A 22,016-nucleotide genomic window follows, 5' to 3' on the forward strand; every position below is an offset into this window, starting at 1 on the left:
ATATTTCTATGAAGTCCTTAGTCTCATTCCTTTATATGGTCACGCTATGTCATGGTGATTAGTAAATATTAGCGGTGTGCGAATCTGTTCCACTTTGCTTCAAGGAAAATTAGTGAAGCATTTTCAAAATGGCGAAAAATTTGAACATGGCATTGAAGTCCAAATTTTTTATTTGCAACAATTTTTTTTTCTCTCTACAAATGCATTCAAGTCAAGGGTGTTTTCCTTGTAGCGACTTTTTTGTCTCAGCAACTTTTTGTCCAAGTGCAATAAAGTGGATGGGCGAATGTAGGGAAATATATGGTGAACTGAAGTTCATTAGCAATAAATGCAAGGAAAGGCAAATGAATGAATCCTAGTTGTACACTTATTAGACTTGTATTTCAGGCCTGTGTTGGCTGGATCTCTGGATAACCAACTATAGAAAGTGTTGTGTCTTTTTAAACTTATAAATAAAGAAAATATAATTTGATCCCGCTATAGATCCCTTGTTAAGCCTCATCTAAAGCACTCAGTAGACACGTTTTGGATACCAAAAAGTTTAAAAACACAGTACCGTCCATAATTTTTTTTTTTTTTCATATTACATGCTTTGGGGGTAACAAGAAGGCACATAGTTCTATGAAGTCCTTAGTCTCATTCCTTTATATGGTCACGCTATGTCATGGTGATTAGTAAATATTAGCGGTGTGCGAATCTGTTCCACTTTGCTTCAAGGAAAATTAGTGAAGCATTTTCAAAATGGCGAAAAATTTGAACATGGCATTGAAGTCCAAATTTTTTATTTAAAACAATATTTTTTCTCACTACAAATGCATTCAAGTCAAGGGTGTTTTCCTTGTAGCGACTTTTTTGTCTCAGCAACTTTTTGTCCAAGTGCAATAAAGTGGATGGGCGAATGTAGGGAAATATATGGTGAACTGAAGTTCATTAGCAATAAATGCAAGGAAAGGCAAATGAATGAATCCTAGTTGTACACTTATTAGACTTGTATTTCAGGCCTGTGTTGGCTGGATCTCTGGATAACCAACTATAGAAAGTGTTGTGTCTTTTTAAACTTATAAATAAAGAAAATATAATTTGATCCCGCTATAGATCCCTTGTTAAGCCTCATCTAAAGCACTCAGTAGACACGTTTTGGATACCAAAAAGTTTAAAAACACAGTACCGTCCATAATTTTTTTTTTTTTTTTCATATTACATGCTTTGGGGGTAACAAGAAGGCACATAGTTCTATGAAGTCCTTAGACTCATTCCTTTATATGGTCACGCTATGTCATGGTGATTAGTAAATTTTAGAGATGAGCGATTCTGTTCCATTTTTCTTCAATTAAAATTAGTGAAGCATTTTCAAAATTGCTAAAAATTTTAACATGGCGTTGAAGTCCAAATTTTTTATGTGCAACAATTTTTTTCTCTCTACAAATGCATTAAAGTCAATGGGTGTTTTCCTTGTAGCAACTTTTTGTCCAAGTGCAATAAAGTGAATGGGCGATTTTTCTCAAGACAACTTTTCATTTTTGTTGTTGCACCGATTAGTTCAGAAATAATATCCTCTAAATTTTTGTTGTCAAATGAACAGTCATACAACTCGTGGTGGTCCCCCGAACAATGTGAAAACCATGATAGAATGAAAGATCTTTATAAGAGACAAATTATGCATAACCCTTACCTTCAGTAGTTGTTGTAGCTAGAATAATAAATAAAGTATAGATACAAATGAAGTATCGTTGAAATAAATAGTTTTCATGAAAGTAAATATAGTTAGGCATTAAACCTTATAATTAAGGTTACAAAAATACATTGTTATACAGATTCAAGTCTACTCAGCCGCAATGATGCTGCAATGTAGGGAAATATTTGGTGAACTGAAGTGGTGGACCCCCAAACAATGTGAAAACCATGATGGAATGAAAGATCTTTATAAGAGACAAATTATGCATAACCCTTACCTGGAGTAGTTGTTGTTGGAGCTAGAATAATAAATAAAGTAGAGATACAAAAGAAGTATTGTTGAAATAAATCATTTTCATGAAAGTAAAAATAGTTAGGCATTAAACCTTATAATTAAGATTACAAAAATACATTGTTAACAGATTCAAGCTCTCAGCCCAAATTTGGCCAAAGTAGGGAAATATATGGTGAATGAAGTTCATTGAGTAAATGCCAAAAAAAGGAAAGAAAACCAGTTGAAAAACCCTTTTAATTTTTATTTCAGGGCCTTTTTGGCTGGATCTCTGGATAACCAAAATTAGAAAATGTTGTGTTTTTAAACTTTTTAAATAAAAAAAAAATAAAAATTTTTATCCCGCATAACCCTTTTAAGCCTCCTTTTAAAGCACCAAAAGGGCACGGGGTTTTGGCAAAAAAATTTAAAAAACAATCCCTCCTAATTTTTTTTTCATTTACATTTTTTTTGGGGGGGAAAAGAAGGCACATAGTTTATGGACCTTAGCCATTCCCTTTTTTGGACCTATTTCATGGTTTATTTTTAAAATTTGGTTGCAACTGTTCCACTTTGGTTTAAGGAAAATTGTAACCCTTTTTTCAAAAAGGCGAAAAAATTTTAAATGGCATTGAAGCCAAATTTTTTTAAAATTTAAAAAAATTTTTTTTCTCAAACCCAAATTTTCATTCAAGTCAAAGGGTGTTTTCCTTTGGGATTTTTTTCTGCAACTTTTTTTCCAAGTGCAATAAAGGGTGGGGAATGTAGGGGAAAAATATGGTGAAAAGAATTCATTGCAAAAAAATCAAGGAAAGGCAAAAAAAAATGAACCTAGTTTAACTTATTAGACTTGTATTTCAGGCCCCGGGGGTTTGGGTGGATTCTGGATAACCCAAAAAAAAAAGAAAGGTTTTTCTTTTTTTTAAATTATAAATAAAAAAAAATAATTTGATCCCGTATAATCCCTTTTAACCTCTCTTTTAAAACACACAGTAGAACTTTTGGAACCAAAAAATTAAAAAAAAAAGACCGTCAAAAAGTTTTTTTTTTTTATATTACATGCTTTGGGGGGGAACAAAAGGCACATAGTTTATAAGCCAAAAACCTTTATTGGCACGCTTGCAGGTGATTATAAAAGTTAAAAAGGCAAAACTGTTCCATTTTTTTTTAATTAAAATTTGTGAAGCATTTTTAAAAAAACAAAAAAATTTTAACATGGGGGTTGAAGTCCAAATTTTTTTTGTGCAAAAATTTTTTTTTTCCAAAATGCATTAAAAAAAGGGGTTTTCCTTTTACAAAATTTTTTTCTCACAACTTTTGTCCAATGCAAAAAATAATGGGGGTTTTTTCAAGAAAAACTTTTCTTTTGTTTTGCACCATTTGTTTTAAAAAAATTTTCCCTAAATTTTTTTTGTCAAAGAACCCCTTCCCGACCCCTGGGGGGCCCCCCGAACAAGGAAAACCATAAAGAATAAAATTTTTTTTAAAAAGAAAATTATGCAAACCCTTACCTTCAGTAGTGTTTTGCTAGAATAATAAAAAAAAGAAAAAAATAAGTACTTTAAAAAAAACTTTTTTTTGAAAAATAAATATAGTTTTTTAAACCTTTAATTAAGTTTTTAAAAAAAACATTTTATACAGATTTAAAATCTACTCGCCCCCAAAGATCGCAATGTAGGGAAATTATTTTTGGTAAAAAGAATGGTGGGCCCCCCAACAAGGAAAACCAGATGGAAAAAAAAATCTTTATAAGAACAAAAATTTGCTAACCCCCTTCCTTCGTATTTTGTAGAGAAAATAAATAAAGGGAAGATTTTAAAAGAAGATTTAAATAAATCTTTTTTGAAAGTAAAAAAAAGTTTAGGATTAAACCTTTTTAATTAAGGTTTCAAAAAAAAAATTGTTTTTACCCCATTAAATCTACTCCCCCCCCCAATTTATGCTCCATGAGGGAAAATATGTGAATGAATTCATTAGAGTAAATGCAAAAAAAGGCAAAAAAAGGAACCAGTTTTAACTTATTAGACTGTATTTAGGCCTTTGGGTGGACCTGGATAACCAAAAGAAATGTTGGCTTTTTAAACTTATTTTAAAAAAAAGAAAAATATTTAAAAAATTTTATTTCCCCTTTTTTTTAAGTTTTTTTTCCCGTTTGTAAGGGCTTTAAAACTTTTAAAAAAACACTTTCATAAAACACCTTTTTTTGGGGAAATTTTTTTTTCCAAAAAAAGTAAAAAAAACCCAAAACCAAAAAAAAATCCGGGGGCCAAAAAAAATTTTTTTTTTTTTTATTTAAAAAAATTTTTGGGGGTTTTTTTAATAAAAGAAGGCCCCAAAAAAAAAACCATTTTGCCCCCCCAAAAAAAGGTCCCCTTTTTTAAAGTCTTTTCCCCCTTTAATGGCACCTTTTTTGTCATTTTGGTTTTTTGTAAATATTAGCGTTGGAATTGTTTTTCCCCTTTCTTCCCCAAAGGAAAAAAATTTGTGAAGCTTTTTTAAAATGGGAAAAAAATTTCATTTTGGATTTTAAATCCAAATTTTTATTAAAAAAATTTTTTTCTTTCCCAAAATCATTAAGTAAGGGTGTTTTCCTTTGGCACTTTTTTGTTAGCAATTTTTTTTCCAAGGCAATTTTAAATGGATGGGGGAAATGTAGGGAAAATTTTATGGTGAACGAAATTATTGCAATAAATCAAGGAAAGGCAAATAAGAAACCTAGTTGTACCTTTTTTGCTTGTTTTCCCGGGGCCGTGTTGGTGGATCTCTGGAAAAACAACATAGAAAGTGTTTTGTTTTTAAATTATAAATAAAGAAAATAAAATTGTCCCGTTAGTCCCTTGTTAAGCCTCATTAAAACCCATATAACACGTTTTGGATCCCAAAAAAAGTTTAAAAACACAAGTACCGTCCTTTAATTTTTCTTTTTTTTCATATTACATGCTTTGGGGGTAATAAGAAGGCACATAGTTTTTATAAAGTCCTTAGTCTCATTCCTTTTAAACATGGTCACACTATGTCATGGTGATTAGTAAAATTAGCGATGTGCAAATCTGTTCCACTTTGCTTCAAGGGAAAATTAGTGAAGCATTTTCAAAATGGCGAAAAATTTTTGAACATGACATTGAAGTCCAAATTTTCATTTACAACAATATTTTCTCCACTACAAATGCATTAAAAGGGTTCATGGGTGTTTCCTTTAGCGACTTTTTTGTCCTCAGCAACTTTTTGTCCCAAGTGCAATAAGTGGAGGGGCGAATGAAAAGGGAAAATTTATATTGGTGAACGAAGTTCCATAGCAATAAATGCAAGGAAAGGCAAATGAATGAATCCTAGATTGTACACTTATCTAGACTTGTATTTCAGGCCTGTGTTGGCTGGATCTCTGGGAAAACCCAAAACTATTTAGAAAGTGTTGTGTCTTTTTTAAACTTATAAATAAAGAAAATATAATTTGATCCCGCTATATATCCTTTGTTAAGCCTCATCTAAAGCACACAGTAGACACGTTTTGGACACCAAAAAGATTAAAAACACAGTACCGTCCATAAAAGTTTTTTTTTTTTTTTACATATTACATGCTTTGGGGGTAACAAGAAGGCACATAGTTCTATGAAGAGTTAAATACGTCAAAGGAAAGGTAGGTAGCACCATCCATTGATAGAGGTTTAATGACATTCAGTGGTGTGCAGGGTCATAAGAAATATATAATTAAACAAAAAAAGAAAAGAAGTACGACCCATAGTATTGCACCTACCCACTCTTTATTCTGAGGTCCCCAAAAAGGTTATGAATAAAACTTAATTTTTCATAGCCTTTGACAAAGCTCGCAGGTTGGCGAGCGAAACGCGCGTCAGGCGCTTCCTATAACTTTTTAAACTGTTAGGCAGGAACGGGAAATGAGCGGGTACTGGTGAACGGGCGGAAGGGTGGAAGGGTGGTTTGGGAAACCACGTTCTAAAGATACCGGCTTAATGTATTCCGCTAGTCGGATACATTGTGTCTAGTTCCTCTGTTCACCGGCAAGGAAGGGAGGTGTGGGAGGAACAAGGGCATCGCAAACAGTACCGACAGGACGATCCTCCTCTTGTCACTGGCAACAGTGTTACATGAGTCGGCTGCTTATATACGGCGCTTTTGCTTAACCTCAAAGGAGAGGGGAGCGGGAGGAAACGGTCAACATACTTTAAACCGGGGGGGCGATCCCATTAAGGTTACGCCGATACTCTCCCATAGTTGCGCCACAGGGCATGGCTGTGATGAACGACCTAAGAGGGCATTGAAGTTTGGATTTACCAATCACTGCTCGTGTTAACCCCACCTGCGCCGCTATCTTGCTAATTCTATGTGGCCATATTATGACACATAATTAGCTTATAGAGATAAGCATGTGTTGCCATATTTTGGCCCAATCATATACAAAGGCCACATATTGACCCACAATCCTACTCGGTCCGTCTGGTCCGCATATACAGCGGTTAACCAGTACCCTGCTGTAATTGAGAATATAGGAGGGAAACAGGTGTAACTGTAAACGTAAATCCACTCAACTATCTCAGTTTATAGTTACCGTTCAAGAGCTGCTGACTTCGTGTCGATTCAGCATCCGTACCTAACTTTGTTTTTAAACATTTTAATACACATTAGTTCATTTCATATCAATTTTATGTGGTTAACAAATAAAAGTTAAGTTTTATTCATAACCTTTTTTGGGGACCTCAGAATAAAGAGTGGGTAGGTGCAATACTATGGGTCGTACTTCTTTTCTTTTTTTGTTTAATTATAGTTCTATGAAGTCCTTAGACTCATTCCTTTATATGGTCACGCTATGTCATGGTGATTAGTAAATGTTAGAGATGAGCGATTCTGTTCCATTTTTCTTCAATTAAAATTAGTGAAGCATTTTCAAAATTGCAAAACATTTTAACATGGTGTTGAAGTCCAAATTTTTTATGTGCAACAATTTTTTTCTCTCTACAAATGCATTAAAGTCAATGGGTGTTTTCCTTGTAGCGACTTTTTTGTCTCAGCAACTTTTTGTCCAAGTGCAATAAAGTGAATGGGCGATTTTTCTCAAGACAACTTTTCATTTTTGTTGTTGCACCGATTAGTTCAGAAATAATATCCTCTAAATTTTTGTTGTCAAATGAACAGTCATACGACTCGTGGTGGTCCCCCGAACAATGTGAAAACCATGATAGAATGAAAGATCTTTATAAGAGACAAATTATGCATAACCCTTACCTTCAGTAGTTGTTGTAGCTAGAATAATAAATAAAGTATAGATACAAATTAAGTATCGTTGAAATAAATCGTATTCATGAAAGTAAATATAGTTAGGCATTAAACCTTATAATTAAGGTTACAAAAATACATTGTTATACAGATTCAAGTCTACTCAGCCACAATGATGCTGCAATGTAGGGAAATATATGGTGAACTGAAGTTCATTAGCAGTAAATGCAAGGAAAGGCAAAAGAATGAATCCTAGTTGTACACTACTTAGACTTGTATTTCAGGCCTGTGTTGGCTGGATCTCTGGATAACCAACTATAGAAAGTGTTGTGTCTTTTTAAACTTATAAATAAAGAAAATTTAATTTGATCCCGCTATAGATCCCTTGTTAAGCCTCATCTAAAGCACACAGCTGACACGTTATGTACACCAAAAAGTTTAAAAACACAGTATCGTCCATAAAAGTTATTTTTCATATTACATGCTTTGGGGGTAACAAGAAGGCACATAGTTCTATGAAGTCCTTAGACTCATTCCTTTATATGGTCACGCTATGTCATGGTGATTAGTAAATATTAGCGTTGAGCGAATCTGTTCCATTTTGCTTCTCGGAAAATTAGTGAAGCATTTTCGAAATGGCAAAAAATTTGAACATGGCATTGAAGTCCAAATTTTTATTTGCAACAATTTTTTTTCTCACTGCAAATGCATTAAAGTCAATGGGTGTTTTCATTGTAGCGACTTTTTGTCTCAGCAACTTTTTGTCCAAGTGCAATAAAGTGAATGGGCGATTTTTCTCATGTCAACTTTTTATTTTTGTTTTTGCACCAATTTGTTCAGAAATAATATCCTCTAAATTTTTGTTGTCAAATGAACAGTCATACGACTCGTGGTGGACCCCCGAACAATGTGAAAACCATGATGGAATGAAAGATCTTTATAAGAGACAACGTTCAGTAGTTGTTGCAGCAAGAATAATAAATAAAGTATAGATACAAATGAAGTATCATTGAAATAAATAATTTTCATGAAAGTAAATATAGTTAGGCATTAAACCTTATAATTAAGGTTAAAAAAAATACATTGTTATACAGATTCAAGTCTACTCAGCCGCAATGATGCTGCAATGTAGGGAAATATATGGTGAACAAGAAGGCACATAGTTCTATGAAGTCCTTAGTCTCATTCCTTTATATGGTCACACTATGTCATGGTGATTAGTAAATATTAGCGATGAGCGAATCTGTTCCATTTTGCTTCGAGTAAAATTAGTGAAGCATTTTTAAAATGGCAAAAAATTTGAACATGGCATTGAAGTCCAAAGTTTTTTATGTGCAACAATTTTTTTCTCACTACAAATGCATTAAAGTCAATGGGTGTTTTCCTTGTAGCAACTTTTTGTCTCAGCAACGTTTTGTCCAAGTGCAGTAAAGTGAATGGGTGATTTTTCTCATGTCAACTTTTCATTTTTGCACCGATTAGTGCAAAAAATAATATCCTCTAAATTTTTGTTGTCAAATGAACAGTCATACGACTCGAGGTGGACCCCCAAACAATTTGAAAACCATGATGGATTTAAAGATCTTTATAAGAGACAAATTATCCATAACCCTTACCTTCAGTAGTTGTTGCAGCTAGAATAATAAATAAATTATAGATACAAATGAAGTATTGTTGAAATATATCGTTTTCATGAAAGTAAATATAGTTAGGCATTAAACCTTATAATTAAGGTTACAAAAATACATTGTTATACAGATTCAAGTCTACTCAGCCGCAATGATGCTGAAATGTAGGGAAATATATGGTGAAGTGAAGTTCATTAGCAGTAAATGCAAGGAAAGGCAAAATAATGAATCCTAGTTGTACACTTATTAGACTTGTATTTCAGGCCTGTGTTGGCTGGATCTCTGGATAACCAACTATAGAAAGTGTTTGTCTTTTTAAACTTATAAATAAAGAAAATATAATTTGATCCCGCTATAGATCCCTTGTTAAGCCTCATCTAAAGCACACAGTAGACACGTTTTGGACACCAAACAGATTAAAAACAAAGTACCGTCCATAAAAGTTTTTTTTCATAGTACATACTTTGGGGGTAACAAGAAGGCACATAGTTCTATGAAGTCCTTAGACTCATTCCTTTATATGGTCACGTTATGTCATGGTCATTAGTAAATATTAGCGATGAGCGAATCTGTTCCATTTTACTTAGAGGAAAATTAGTGAAGCATTTTCAAAATGGCGAAAAATTTGAACATGGCATTGAAGTGAAAATTTTACAGTGCAACAATTTTTTTCTCACTACAAATGCATTAAAGTCCATAGGTGTTTTCCTTGTAGCGACTTTTTGTCTCAGCAACTTTTTGTCCAAGTGCAATAAAGTGAATGGACGATTTTTCTCATGTCAACTTTTCATTTTTGTTTTTGCACCGATTAGTTCAGAAATAATATCCTCTAGATTTTTGTTGTCAAATGAACAGTCATACGACTCGTGGTGGACCCCCGAACAATGTGAAAACCATGATTGAATGAAAGATCTTTATAAGAGACAAATTATGCATAACCCTTACCTTTAGTAGTTGTTGTAGCTAGAATAATAAAGTATAGATACAAATGAAGTATCGTTGAAATAAATCATTTCATGAAAGTAAATATAGTTAGGCATTAAACCTTATAATTAAGGTTACAAAAATACATTGTTATACAGATTCAAATCTACTCAGCCGCAATGATGCTGCAATGTAGGGAAATATATGGTGAACTGAAGTGGTGGACCCCCAACCAAGGTGAAAACTATGAAGCAATGAAAGATCTTTATAAGAGCCAAATTATGCATAACCCTTACCTTCAGTAGTTGTTGCAGCTAGAATAATAAATAAAGTAAAGATACAAATGAAGTATCGTTGAAATAAATCGTTTTCATGAAAGTAAATATAGTTAGGCATTAAACCTTATAATTAAGGTTACAAAAATACATTGTTATACAGATTCAAGTCTACTCAGCCGCAATGATGCTGCAATGTAGGGAAATATATGGTGAAGTGAAGTTCATTAGCAGTAAATGCAAGGAAAGGCAAAATAATGAATCCTAGTTGTACACTTATTAGACTTGTATTTCAGGCCTGTGTTGGCTGGATCTCTGGATAACCAACTATAGAAAGTGTTGTGTCTTTTTAAACTTATAAATAAAGAAAATATAATTTGATCCCGCTATAGATCCCTTGTTAAGCCTCATCTAAAGCACACAGTAGACATGTTTTGGACACCAAAAAGATTAAAAAGACAGTACCGTCCATAAAAGTTTTTTTTCATATTACATGCTTTGGAGGTAACAAGAAGGCACATAGTTCTATGAAGTCCTTAGACTAATTCCTTTATATGGTCACGCTATGTAATGGTGATTAGTAAATATTAGCGATGAGTGAATCTGTTCCATTTTACTTAGAGGAAAATTAGTGAAGCATTTTCAAAATGGCGAAAAATGTGAACAAGTCCATAGGTGTTTTCCTACTTTTTGTCTTAGCAACTTTTTGTCCAAGTGCAATAAAGTGAATGGGCGATTTTTCTCATGTCAACTTTTCATTTTTGTTTTTGCACCGATTAGTTCAAGAAATAATATCCTCTAAATTTTTGTTGTCAAATGAAGTCATACGACTCGAGGTGGACCCCCGAACAATGTGAAAACCATGATGGAATGAAAGATCTTTACAAGAGACAAATTATGCATAACCCTTACCTGGAGTATAAAGTATAGATACTAACAAAGTATTGTTGAAATAAATCATTTTCAAATAAATATAGTTAGGCATTAAACCTTATAATTAAGGTTAAAAAAATTCATTGTTAAGTTCGGTTGAAAAAAGACCAAAGTCCATACACTTCAACCCCTAAAATGAACCCCAGGACATATACACCTACTTATACAGATATATCTATACACTCACATATATATATATATATATATATATACTAACTAGCTATAGATCACTATATAATTAGCCAGAACTGGAGAAAGAGAAAAGTATGACCCATAGTTTTGCACCTTCCCACTCTTTTAATCTGAGGTCCCAATGACAGAAAAATAAATAAAACCTAACTTTTATTATTAACCTCTAAAATTGATACCAAATGAAAGAAACATGTGTTACATTTGTTAAAACCAAGGTTAGGTACAGAAGCTGGATAGACACGAAGTCAACAGCTAATAAACGGTTTCCCAAAAATATGGATAGTTATATGGGTTTCGATTCACAGTAAGGACTGTTTACCCACATCTAACTCGGCGGGTATGGATTGGGTTAAGCCAGAGTGTGGCAATACACGGTTTGCAGTAACTATACTCGTGTACAGATGTATAAAGGTGAACTGAACGTCAGCTTAAGTGAGTTTGCAACGAAGGGGGACTATTCGGCCCAATATTCATCACCCTCCCTCACCTTTATTAGCAACGCCTTCCTATGTTGATATAGGGAAGTGGCGGCGTGATCAGTGAAGGAACAAACTTTCCAATTTCAAGTACAATTACCTCCCACACCACCCTTCTTTTACCGTTCATCCAGAGAACTAAGCGCTGTTATCCAACTAGCGCCATAAATCGAGCCCAAGCAATTTGTTGGAGCAAATTTGACAAAGCCCGCAGGTTGCGAGCGAAACGCGCGTCAGGCACTTCATTTAATTTAATTTTAAACTGTTAGGCAGGGACGGTTACTTGCAGAGACTGGTGGGCGAACTGGCGGAAGGGTGGAAGGTCGGAAGGGTGGCCTGGTGTGCTACGGCAAATTGCTTGGGCTCGATTGATGGCGCTAGTTGGATAACAGCGCTTAGTTCTCTGGGCGAACGGTAAAAGAAGGGTGGTGTGGGAGGTAATTGTACTTGACATTGGAAAGTTTGTTCCTTCACTGATCACACCGCCACTTCCCTATAACAACATAGGAAGGCGTTGCTAATGAAGGTGAGGGAGGGTGATGAATATTGGGCCGAATAGTCCCCCTTCGTTGCAAACTCACTCAAGCTGACGTTCAGGTCACCTTTATACATCTGTACACGAGTATAGTTACTGCAAACCGTGTATTGCCACACTCTGGCTTAACCCAATCCATTCCGTCCGCCAATATATCGCTGAACACCAGCACCTTGCTGCTGATTGAGTTAGATGTGGGTAAACAGTCCTTACTGTGAATCGAAACCCATATAACTATCCATATTTTTGGGAAACCATTTATTAGCTGCTGACTTTGTGTCTATCCAGCTTCCGTACCTAACCTTGGTTTTAACAAATGTAACACATGTTTCTTTCGTTTGGTATCAATTTTAGAGGTTAATAATAAAAGTTAGGTTTTATTTATTTTTCTGTCACTGGGACCTCAGATTAAAAGAGTGGGAAGGTGCAAAACTATGGGTCATACTTTTCTCTTTCTCCGGTTCTGGCTAATTATATATACGTTATTTGACCTTGCACACCATTTTTTAGACTAAATCTCTTTCAATGGATGGTGCTACCTATCTTCTTTATTTTGTCTATAGATCACTATATAGCCTTGGATATTATGCCTGTTCAAGAAATCATCCAAGCCAATCTTAAAGGCATTAACAGAATCTGCCATCCAACATACCCTGTAGTGCATTCCCCAACCTCTTCACTGTCAACTGAACCACCTATGCTGCTTCAAATGAAAGTTCTCTTCCTCTAGTCTAAAGTTGTAAAAATGTATTTGAGTCCAGAATGGTTTTCCACATAAGGGATCTGTCACGTTTGGCACCCTATATCCAGAACCCAAGCTAGGCTCCCTAGTCTAGGCTCTCACTTCTGCCTTTAACCGCCACCTTTCACCTCAGAAGGAGCCCTCGGCTAATCGGATGCCGCCAGGTCTTATTTGAGAGAGGAGCAAAGCTAACAGTTCTGGACGAGCAAAGGGGCACAATCGTCTCACCAGGATACTGGAAGGAAGAACACCACCAGGAACAGGCAGGCCGGGCCAGCACAAGCAGAGAATCATCAGACAGGCCGGAATCAGGATAGGAGAATAGTCAGAGTACAGGCAAAATGTCGGATAGGAGAAGTCAGCATGTCACAAACAGGCAGGATCAGGATTTGAGAGGATCAGGATAGTGAAGAAGGCAGGCAAGGTCAAACACAGTAGATCAGGTAGGTTTCATAAGAATAAACACCCAGGAACTTTATCTAAAAAGAACCTAACAACGGGCAATGTGAATTTTGCAAAAGCCCCTTTAAATACTATTTGAATTTCATGGCATTGTGCGTGACGTCATCACGCCGGCGTATATGGTACGCGCCATAAGGGAACAGGTCAATGAAGAGAAAGGAGCTGCACAACGGGCGTCCACGCTGAAGGAGCGGCGGTGGACCCTGCTGCCCACTAGACCACCAGGGTAAGGTTTCCTTACAGGATCTTTCCATAATTTGGATCTCCAAAACTTAAGTCTGACAAAAAATAATTGAAATGTTAAATAAACCCAATAGGATCATTTTGCCACCATATATCTTTGTTGGGATCAAAAAAGACATGGGATTGGGCCAGAAGGGTAGTGGTGATGTTTACACTTGGCAAAGAAACTGGAGGCTCAAGACATGTCATGCTGTGGATAATAAACACTTTTGAGCCGGCCTTTAGCCCTATCATTATTATTGTATATATCCTGCTTTCTGTCTATAATATCCTCTAATGTACTTGTAATTATTTCCCATTGTAGGCACCTTTTTTTCTTAGAGAAAACAACCCCAACCCTTATATTATTGTGCAGTTTAATTGTCAGAAGTGCTCTAGTGGTCATGCACACAACATTGTGCATTGCGCCAGATGCAACTCTGTGGTCAGCCGCAATGATGCTGCAATGTAGGGAAATATATGGTGAACTAAAGTTCATTAGCAGTAAATGCAAGGATAGGCAGAAAAATGAATCCTAGTTGTATACTTGTATTAGAGGCCTGTGTTGGCTGGATCTCTGGATAATTCGCATCCGACTTTGCAAGGACTGCACCCCCCCTTTGCAAGGACTGGAACTCTCTCCCACGGTCTGTCCGACTTTCTCCCAACCTTTCTGCTTTCAAGAAATCTCTTAAAACGCACTTCTTTCAAGAAGCCTACCCTCACTCTTCTTAACTACCAAACACAACACCACATACAGTACCACATTTCTCATCCACTTAATTCGATCTTGCCCACTCTCACACCTTGTGTATTACTCCCTTCCCTTTAGAGTGTATGCCTATGCATAGGGCCTTCCTCACCTTTTTGTACCTGTATTGATTGTGATGTATGTAACTCCATATGTTCTAGTATGCATATAATTCATGTGATTTAGTTGTATAATCACATTTACTTTACAGTGCTACGCAATATGTTGGCGCTATATAAATACATGTTAATAATAAAATAATAATAACTAACTATAGAAAGTGTTGTGTCTTCTTAAACTAATAAATAATGAAAATATAATTTGATTCCGCTATAGATCCCTTAAAAGAAACAAATTATGCATAACCCTTACCTGGAGTAGTTGTTGTTGAAGCTAAAATTATGAATAAAGTATTGAAACAAATGAAGTATTATTGAAATAAATCATTTTCATGAAAATAAATATAGTTAGGCATTAAACCTTATAATTAAGTTAAGTTGGGTTGAAAAAAGACCAAAGTGCATCCACATACTAACTAGCTGTAGATCACTTTAAAGCCTTGGATATTTTGCCTGTTCAAGAAATCATCCAAGCCACTCTTAAAGTCATCAGGGAAATCACTAAACCTAAATCCCTATTAGTCTGTGATCCCTACACTACAAGCCAGTGTTGCATGGGGGGAGAGCTACCTCCTTGCTATTCCTCCTAGTTGGAGCACAGGCTGCTATTGCTCACTGGTTCTACAGTATTTGCCTCACTTTGGAAGTGGAAGGCAAAAGAGGAAGCCCTACTCTCTGCCCAGCACTATGCTGATGTGTGGCAGGCAGGGGCGATCCTGTGCTTAACCCTTTCCCTGCCAGCCGATTTGTCCTAAATGCGAACATCTACTGCCAAGCAGTTTTTAGGTTTTTTTTGTAGTCTTTCTCTTTAAGGGCTTTTCGGGGGGGGGGCGGGTGTCTTTTAGTTTTCCTAGGAAAACAAAATATTGTTTTATTCAGGACAACCTCAACAATTTTGGTGTAAAAAGATATAGGCTTCTAAGTGTCTAATAAAATGGAAAAAAAATATGTTTCACATATTACAATCACATATATCAGAAACATTATTGATTTTATATATGAGAAAACAGCTGATTTGGAAAGGTAGATGTTTCTTGAACACACCAATACCAAATATATATATAGTTTAATGGAGATTTCTCACTTGTATAGATCAAAATCTCTAAGCAGTACACTACCAAATTTCCAAAGCATCCCTCCACAAAACAGCATACTTCTGATTTCAAGGGCAAACACTCCACTAACAGTAGGTTAACCCTATAAAACAATGCATTATTAGAAAGAGCAGATTCTGGCAAATCAAAAATGGTTAAATACATCTAAGTATGCCAAACTACCAAGTTGTAATTCTTTCCTAAAATTATAATTTTTTTATAGAAATTGGTGAATTTTTTGAAAAATTATCTCAAAGCTTCCAATCTACAGCATTATATCTCCCACAAATTATTAGGCACCAATGTAAAACACCCTGAATATTATTGCAAGGAGTCCACTGAACAGTTTGATACCCAATATGTATAGGTTTACCTAAGCATGTGGCATACAGGGACCCCAAAGTGTAGACAACCCACTTGAGCTATCAGTTCTGTAATTCCAGATACTGCAAAATCAACACAAAGGAACAAAGGTAGAAAAAAAGTACATCCACCCCAGAAAACCATATATTTTCGGAAAGTACACATTTCCCCAAATCCAAATTGGGTATGTATGTCTTTTTACTCCAAAGCACCAAACCTCAAACCTTTCCTAAATTCCAAAAATCACCTCAAAATGTCCGTTCACCTTCAGCATCTTTTTTCCACACATACTTTTAGGTGTCAAAACAAATCACCCCATTATGATATATGAAAGCCTAGGGTCCTCTGAACAGTTTTATGCCAATATGTATAGGTTTACTTAAGCACGTGACACGAGGGTCCCCAGAATGAAGATCCCCCTCCATACGGTCTGTATGGGCAGAGGTAGAAAAAAGCAGTTCACCCCAGAAAACCATATATTTTCGGAAAGTACACATTCCCCAAATCCAAATTGTGTATGCATGTCTTTCTACTCCAAAGCACCAAGCCACAAACCTTTCCTAAATATGGGGATTTTGGTGACATTTCCAAAAATCACCTCAAAATTTCCACCTGCAGCATCGTATTTCCACAGATACTTTTAGGTATCAAGATAAATCACCCCAAATTTGAAAGCCTGTGGTCCTCTGAACAGTTTCATGTCCAATATGTATAGGTTTACCTAAGCATGTGGCATATAGGGGCCCTAAAATGAAGACCCCCCCCCATATGGTCTGTCATTTCAGGTACTACAAAATCAACACATTTATATAGTTTTGTGGGGGGGGGCAAAGGTAGAAAAAAAGTACGTTCACCCAAGAAAACCATATATTTTCAGAACGTACACATTCCCCCAAATCCAAATTGGGTGTGCACATCTTTCTGCTCCAAAGCATCGAGCTGCAACCTTTCCTAAATTTGGCGATAAAGGCAGAGGTTTTTGCATCTCTGAAAATCGTTTAAATATTGCAGTTGGCCACATTTATCTCACCCAATTTCTTACATACAATTTGTATGAACAAAGGTCCGTGACTTCATTTTATGTGCCACAAGACCATGCTAACAGCACAAAGACCCCCCAAATCTACAGTATATATTTTTGGAAAGTACACATTCAGATTAATCCAACAAAGATAAAGATGTCTTTCTACACCAATCTGCAAAGCTTTTCTAAATGTAGAGGTTTTTACAACATTTCTGAAAATCACTTAAAATTATTGCAATTGGCCTCATGTATCTCAACCAATTTCTTACATACAACTGGAAAACACCCCAAATATTGAAGCCAAGTGTCTACTGAACAGTATATTGCCCAATATGCACAGATATACCAAAGCAGCTGGCATTTACAGACCCCAAATAAAAAAAGCGCATATGAATTTTCTCGGCTGCCAATTCTCCTTCTATGAACAAAGTTCTGTGACTTAGTTTTATGTGCCACAAGACCATCCTAACAGCACAAAGACCATTCTAATCTAATATTATTCACAAATTGGCACCACCAGTGTATTATCCTTTCCTTGTCCTTTATATATTGTAATTGCCAGCGTGAAAGCTAAACACCTTCTAAAAAATGGCAAGTGAGAAAAATTAAGTATGAAGAAAATGACTTCTAGTTAAAGTAAAATATTTAAAAAACCCAGCAGTTCGTTTTCAATGTGTTTAAATATTGTGATGTATCTTGTTGCTTTAGCCCCCAGCCCAACACATAAATGATCAATATACAGGTATGGGACCTGTTATCCAGAATGCTCAGGACCTGTAATTTCTTTCCGTAATTTGGAACTTTATACCTTACGTCTACTAGAAAATCATGTAAACATTAAATAAACCCAATAGACTGGTTTTGCTTCCAATAAGGATCAATTAGATCTTAGTTGGGATTAAGTACAAACTACTGTTTTATTATTACAGAGAAAAAGGAAATCATTTTTTAGAATTTGGATTGTTTGGATGAAATGGAGTCTATGGGAGATGGACTTTCCATAATTCGGATCTTTCTGGATAACAGGTATCCAGATAATGAACGAATAATGAGACAAATGCAATTTTGAGCACACTTTCCATGTATTTTCCCCCTCATTCCAGTGTAATTGCGGTCACAAGGTGGAGTTGTGCCTGATGCAATTGGAGCTGACATCAAAGTTTGAGCAGATACACTTGCAGTTCAGTACAAATTACATGCCATTGTGATGACAATTTTCTAAGCAGAATTACTGGCACTTGCAGTCAAGTGACATATGGGACCTACAGTATTCTTTAAACACAACTGCACCATGGTGATTAGCACAGGCTGCTTTGGCAACCCTGAAACTACTGCCTGTTTCTGAGGTGGCAGTAGCTCCAGGGGTTTTTTTTTTTATAAATAGGTGCAAAAGTACTTTATTCATAAAGAGACATTATTTATTCATAAAGAGACACTGAGTGCAACTATGTGGATGGATGAGGTTATATGTACAACTGACTGTGGGGAAATGTGTGGCCTAGAAACTGTGCATGTGGCCATAAATAAGCCTCAGTGTTTCTACAATGCGCACAATGGAAAGTACCTGTACGTGTGTAGCACCATTTAACTCCAACAATACTAGGATCAAAACAGCATCCATTTTGCTTGCATTGCTTCTCTGTTATTCCTGGAAATCCACAGTCTTTTCTCTTATAAGGATCCCCACTGCATTCCAGTTTCTTGAGTGGACCTGCAACACAAATGGACAAAAACATATGCAGAGTTAGATACAGTACATAGAATTTAAAATACTTTTGATCTCTTTATCTGTAAACTTCCTAGCATCCAGCATGTTATTTCAATGTATTCCAATCTGCAGTTAGTTTCCACAGTCTCTAAGAAGGAGACTTGCCCAAATTTCTTTGATTTGATTTAACATGTTAGATATGTATTTCTTGAAGCAGAAATCTGCTTCAAATAAGATTGCTAATCCTTTCCCCCCCCCCCCATCAGCCCATCAGCAGAACAATGGAAAGGTAACCGGATAACAGAGCCGGGCCAGACCAGGCAGGTGCCCTAGGCAACCTGCCCAGGCACAGCGCCAGCTAAGAGAGCGCATGCGTGAATTGGTGACCTTGTGCACATGCGCATGTTCACATTCGCGCAGATCGTAATGTGCACATGTGCAGAAGCGCGAATTGGAGTACGCGCATGCGCGGTAGCGCAAGTGGATGCTATAATGCCACACTTAGTCAGGGAGAGAGGGGACCGGACATGGGGTAGGCGACAGAGCATGTACGTGCCTGGCGCCCCCCCCAACTTTGTGCCCTAGGCACGTGCCTACTCTGCCTACCCCTAGTTCCAGCCCTGTCCATGGTAAATATAAGAACATATTGTCTGCTTTCCAGAACCCCCAGTCATGTGACTTGTGCTCTAATAAACTTCAGCCACTCTTTACTGCTGTACTGCAATTTGGACTGATATCACCCCCTCACTCCACTCCAAGCAGCCCATCAGCAGAACAATGGAAAGGTAATCAGATAACAGCTCTCTGGTAGATATAAGAGCAGCACTCAATAGTAAAAATCCATGTCCCACTGAGACACCTTCAGTTACATTGAGTAGGAGAAACAACAGTCTGTCAGAAAGCAGTTCCATAGTGAAGCGCTGGCTCTTTCTGAGAACACATGACCAGGCAAAATGACCTGCGATGCACCTACATACCAATATTACAACTAAACAAATATGCTTGTTGGTTCAGGACTGAAATTTTATATGGTTAGGTGAATTATTTGCAGTGTAAACAGTGTGATTTAGAAATAAAACCACACCATAAAAATCATGACAGAATCCCTTTAACATTACATAGCAACCATATAACATCACATTTATATACATAATGAACCAACCCTGGACTTCTGTCTGTCTGCCCTTCAGATATACAGAGTCTACTAGCTCAGTGAACATGCTAAACACAATCCATTTGAGAGCAATCCAATGTACTAGTGCATTATTCTATCCTATGAATCCCTTCCTTCTAATCTACGCTGATATAAAGGGCTTACTTTAGGTAAAATATATTTCTTACACTACTTGAAGACATTTTTGTTCCTAAAACACAAGTATAATATCTTCTGCTTAAAAACTGTATGCTTAAATAAAGGCAAATACCTTCTGAGGCTGTGTAGAAGCACCATATAACATTAATGATACTGGAATCAAAGCAGCAACTCTTTGCTTTACAGTCAGCCTCAGTAATCGTTGGATACCCGCAGTCCACTCTGTCAGCTGGAGCCACTGCACATTCTTCGTTCCATAAAAACAAAATATTTTAATATGTCATACTGGAAAAATTACTTTAATGTCACATCTGCATTTACTACAATGTAGTCATTTGATAATCGTTATATTTGTATATTCTTTATTATTTCCCCATTAATTTCAAATTTGCCAAAACATGGACCCGGGGTTTCAGGTAAGTCAATACAATCACTTGGGGGTGCCTAACATTTGGCACCCCCAAGTGCACAAAGCCTTTCCTTCTCCTTTAATGTGTTTCTTTGCCAAAATATATAACCACAGTAATTTTTACATCTGATTACCTACCTTGTATCTTCCATGCTAATATCCCATACACATCACTGCTTTATGGCATTAATTTGCCAGTTAGGATAATCAAACTTTTATGCCAAGTACATTTTCACAGAAAGGTTATTCAATGAATTTCATGTGTTTAATTTTTAGGGGCACAAACTGTAATTGAATTTGCCTTCCTACTGACACCAAATTTTGGTCATAGTTAAACATTTTGAGAATTTTTTTGTGAAGCAAAATTGCTAAGTTTCGCTTGTCACTCTTTGCCAGTGGGATGGGTTGTAATGTAAGGATGTGCAATATCCCCATCACTGTAATATTTAAAGCGGACCTGTCACCTACACACAAAAAACTGTACAATAAAAGTTGTTTGCAAATTAAACATGGAACTCAAATTCTTTTTTTCATTAAAACATCCATCCCCGTAATAAAGGTGTGTAAATGTCTGAGCTGTCAATCATAAATTGCCTGTCCCACCTCTATGCCTGCTGAATCGAAAAGTTAAAGTAACTGACTACCCCACCTCTATGCCGGAGGCAGAGAGGTGGGGCAGTCAATTAGTTTCACTTTGATTCAGCAATTCCTATGTTACTGCACTCCCCACATTCCCCCTCCCTCCTAACACTCTATAATTGTGTAGGCCACTGTATATGGGCATTCGGTCCCCCATTCTGGTGCATAAACAAGATTTTGGGGTGCTACACAACTTGTGCTACACAAAAGTGTCCACAAAATGGCTACTGCCTGCGTGCTGTGATTGTGTATTTCCTAGGCCAAAGAAAACAAAATGTAAATAATATTTTATTTTGCTCAACTAACATGATAGAAAATAATTTAGAATTATTTCCTAAGGTGACAAGTCCTCTTTAAAAGGGATTAAGATCTCATGCCTGGTATTTATAGACCAGTAAATTTTGGATTCACTTTTATTTAACTTGTTCACTAATGATTAATGGTATTGTAAGTAAGTATCAGTGTTTGCAAATGACACAAAACTATGCAGCCCAATTAATTCCATCCAGGATGGAACTGTGTAAGTTCTGCCATTTCCTTTAAAATACAAATGGTAAAAGCCACAACATAAATACTGTATAAAAGTAAATTCATAGACATCTCCTTACCTTGGGCCTGGCCAAAACCTAAGACCATTAGAAAGAAATGAGTACAGAGAATTATGTGCTTCATTTTAGTTGTCTTACCAAAATTACCTACAATAGACAACATCACACCAGCATCTTATATATACTTGCTTTGTGTACTTAAGGAAAAGGTCATTAGTTGCCAAACGTTTTTAAAATGAATCATGCACAAACAAAGAAGTGAAATTTAAGCAAACATTATAATACTTAATTTGGAAAGGCAGACAGCACATATTTAGATAAATACTTGTATATATTATTCAATGAATCATTTTAAGGAAGAACATGTAATCTCTGTTTTCCTGGGTGAGATCCCTCATCAAGGAAGAGCTCACCTAAGGATACTACAGTGGTAGAATTTCCATATAAATGAAAAAGATCTGTTTACTCGTGAACTAAACATGT

At 36.1% G+C, this 22,016-nt stretch overlaps 1 protein-coding gene across 1 annotated transcript; it reads right to left on the reverse strand.

Annotated features, from left to right (window-relative positions):
* Positions 1-9,733: 9,733 nt before the first annotated feature.
* Positions 9,734-21,667, reverse strand: LOC121400381 (integumentary mucin A.1-like). Its single transcript, XM_041583294.1, has 6 exons — positions 21,594-21,667; positions 20,050-20,184; positions 18,482-18,628; positions 14,690-14,710; positions 10,026-10,043; positions 9,734-9,768 (listed from the first exon to the last, which is right to left on the reverse strand). The coding sequence occupies exons 1-6, from the start codon at positions 21,655-21,657 to the stop codon at positions 9,734-9,736; spliced, it is 420 nt and encodes a 139-aa protein (XP_041439228.1). The 5' UTR covers positions 21,658-21,667.
* Positions 21,668-22,016: the final 349 nt, after the last annotated feature.

This window comes from Xenopus laevis, chromosome 2S, assembly GCF_017654675.1.
Source record: "Xenopus laevis strain J_2021 chromosome 2S, Xenopus_laevis_v10.1, whole genome shotgun sequence".
NCBI classification, from domain to species: domain Eukaryota; kingdom Metazoa; phylum Chordata; class Amphibia; order Anura; family Pipidae; genus Xenopus; species Xenopus laevis.

Excerpts from the sequence above, each read along its gene's own strand:
- LOC121400381 (XM_041583294.1), bottom strand. The coding sequence starts at position 21,657 with ATGAAGCACATAATTCTCTGTACTCATTTCTTTCTAATGGTCTTAGGT. Across the intron at positions 20,185-21,593 it reads AGGTTTTGGCCAGGCCCAAG|AATGTGCAGTGGCTCCAGCT; the intron begins GTAAGGAGATGT and ends TATGGAACGAAG. Across the intron at positions 14,711-18,481 it reads ATGGTGCTACACACGTACAG|CTTCAACAACAACTACTCCA; the intron begins GTACTTTCCATT and ends TCATAATTTTAG.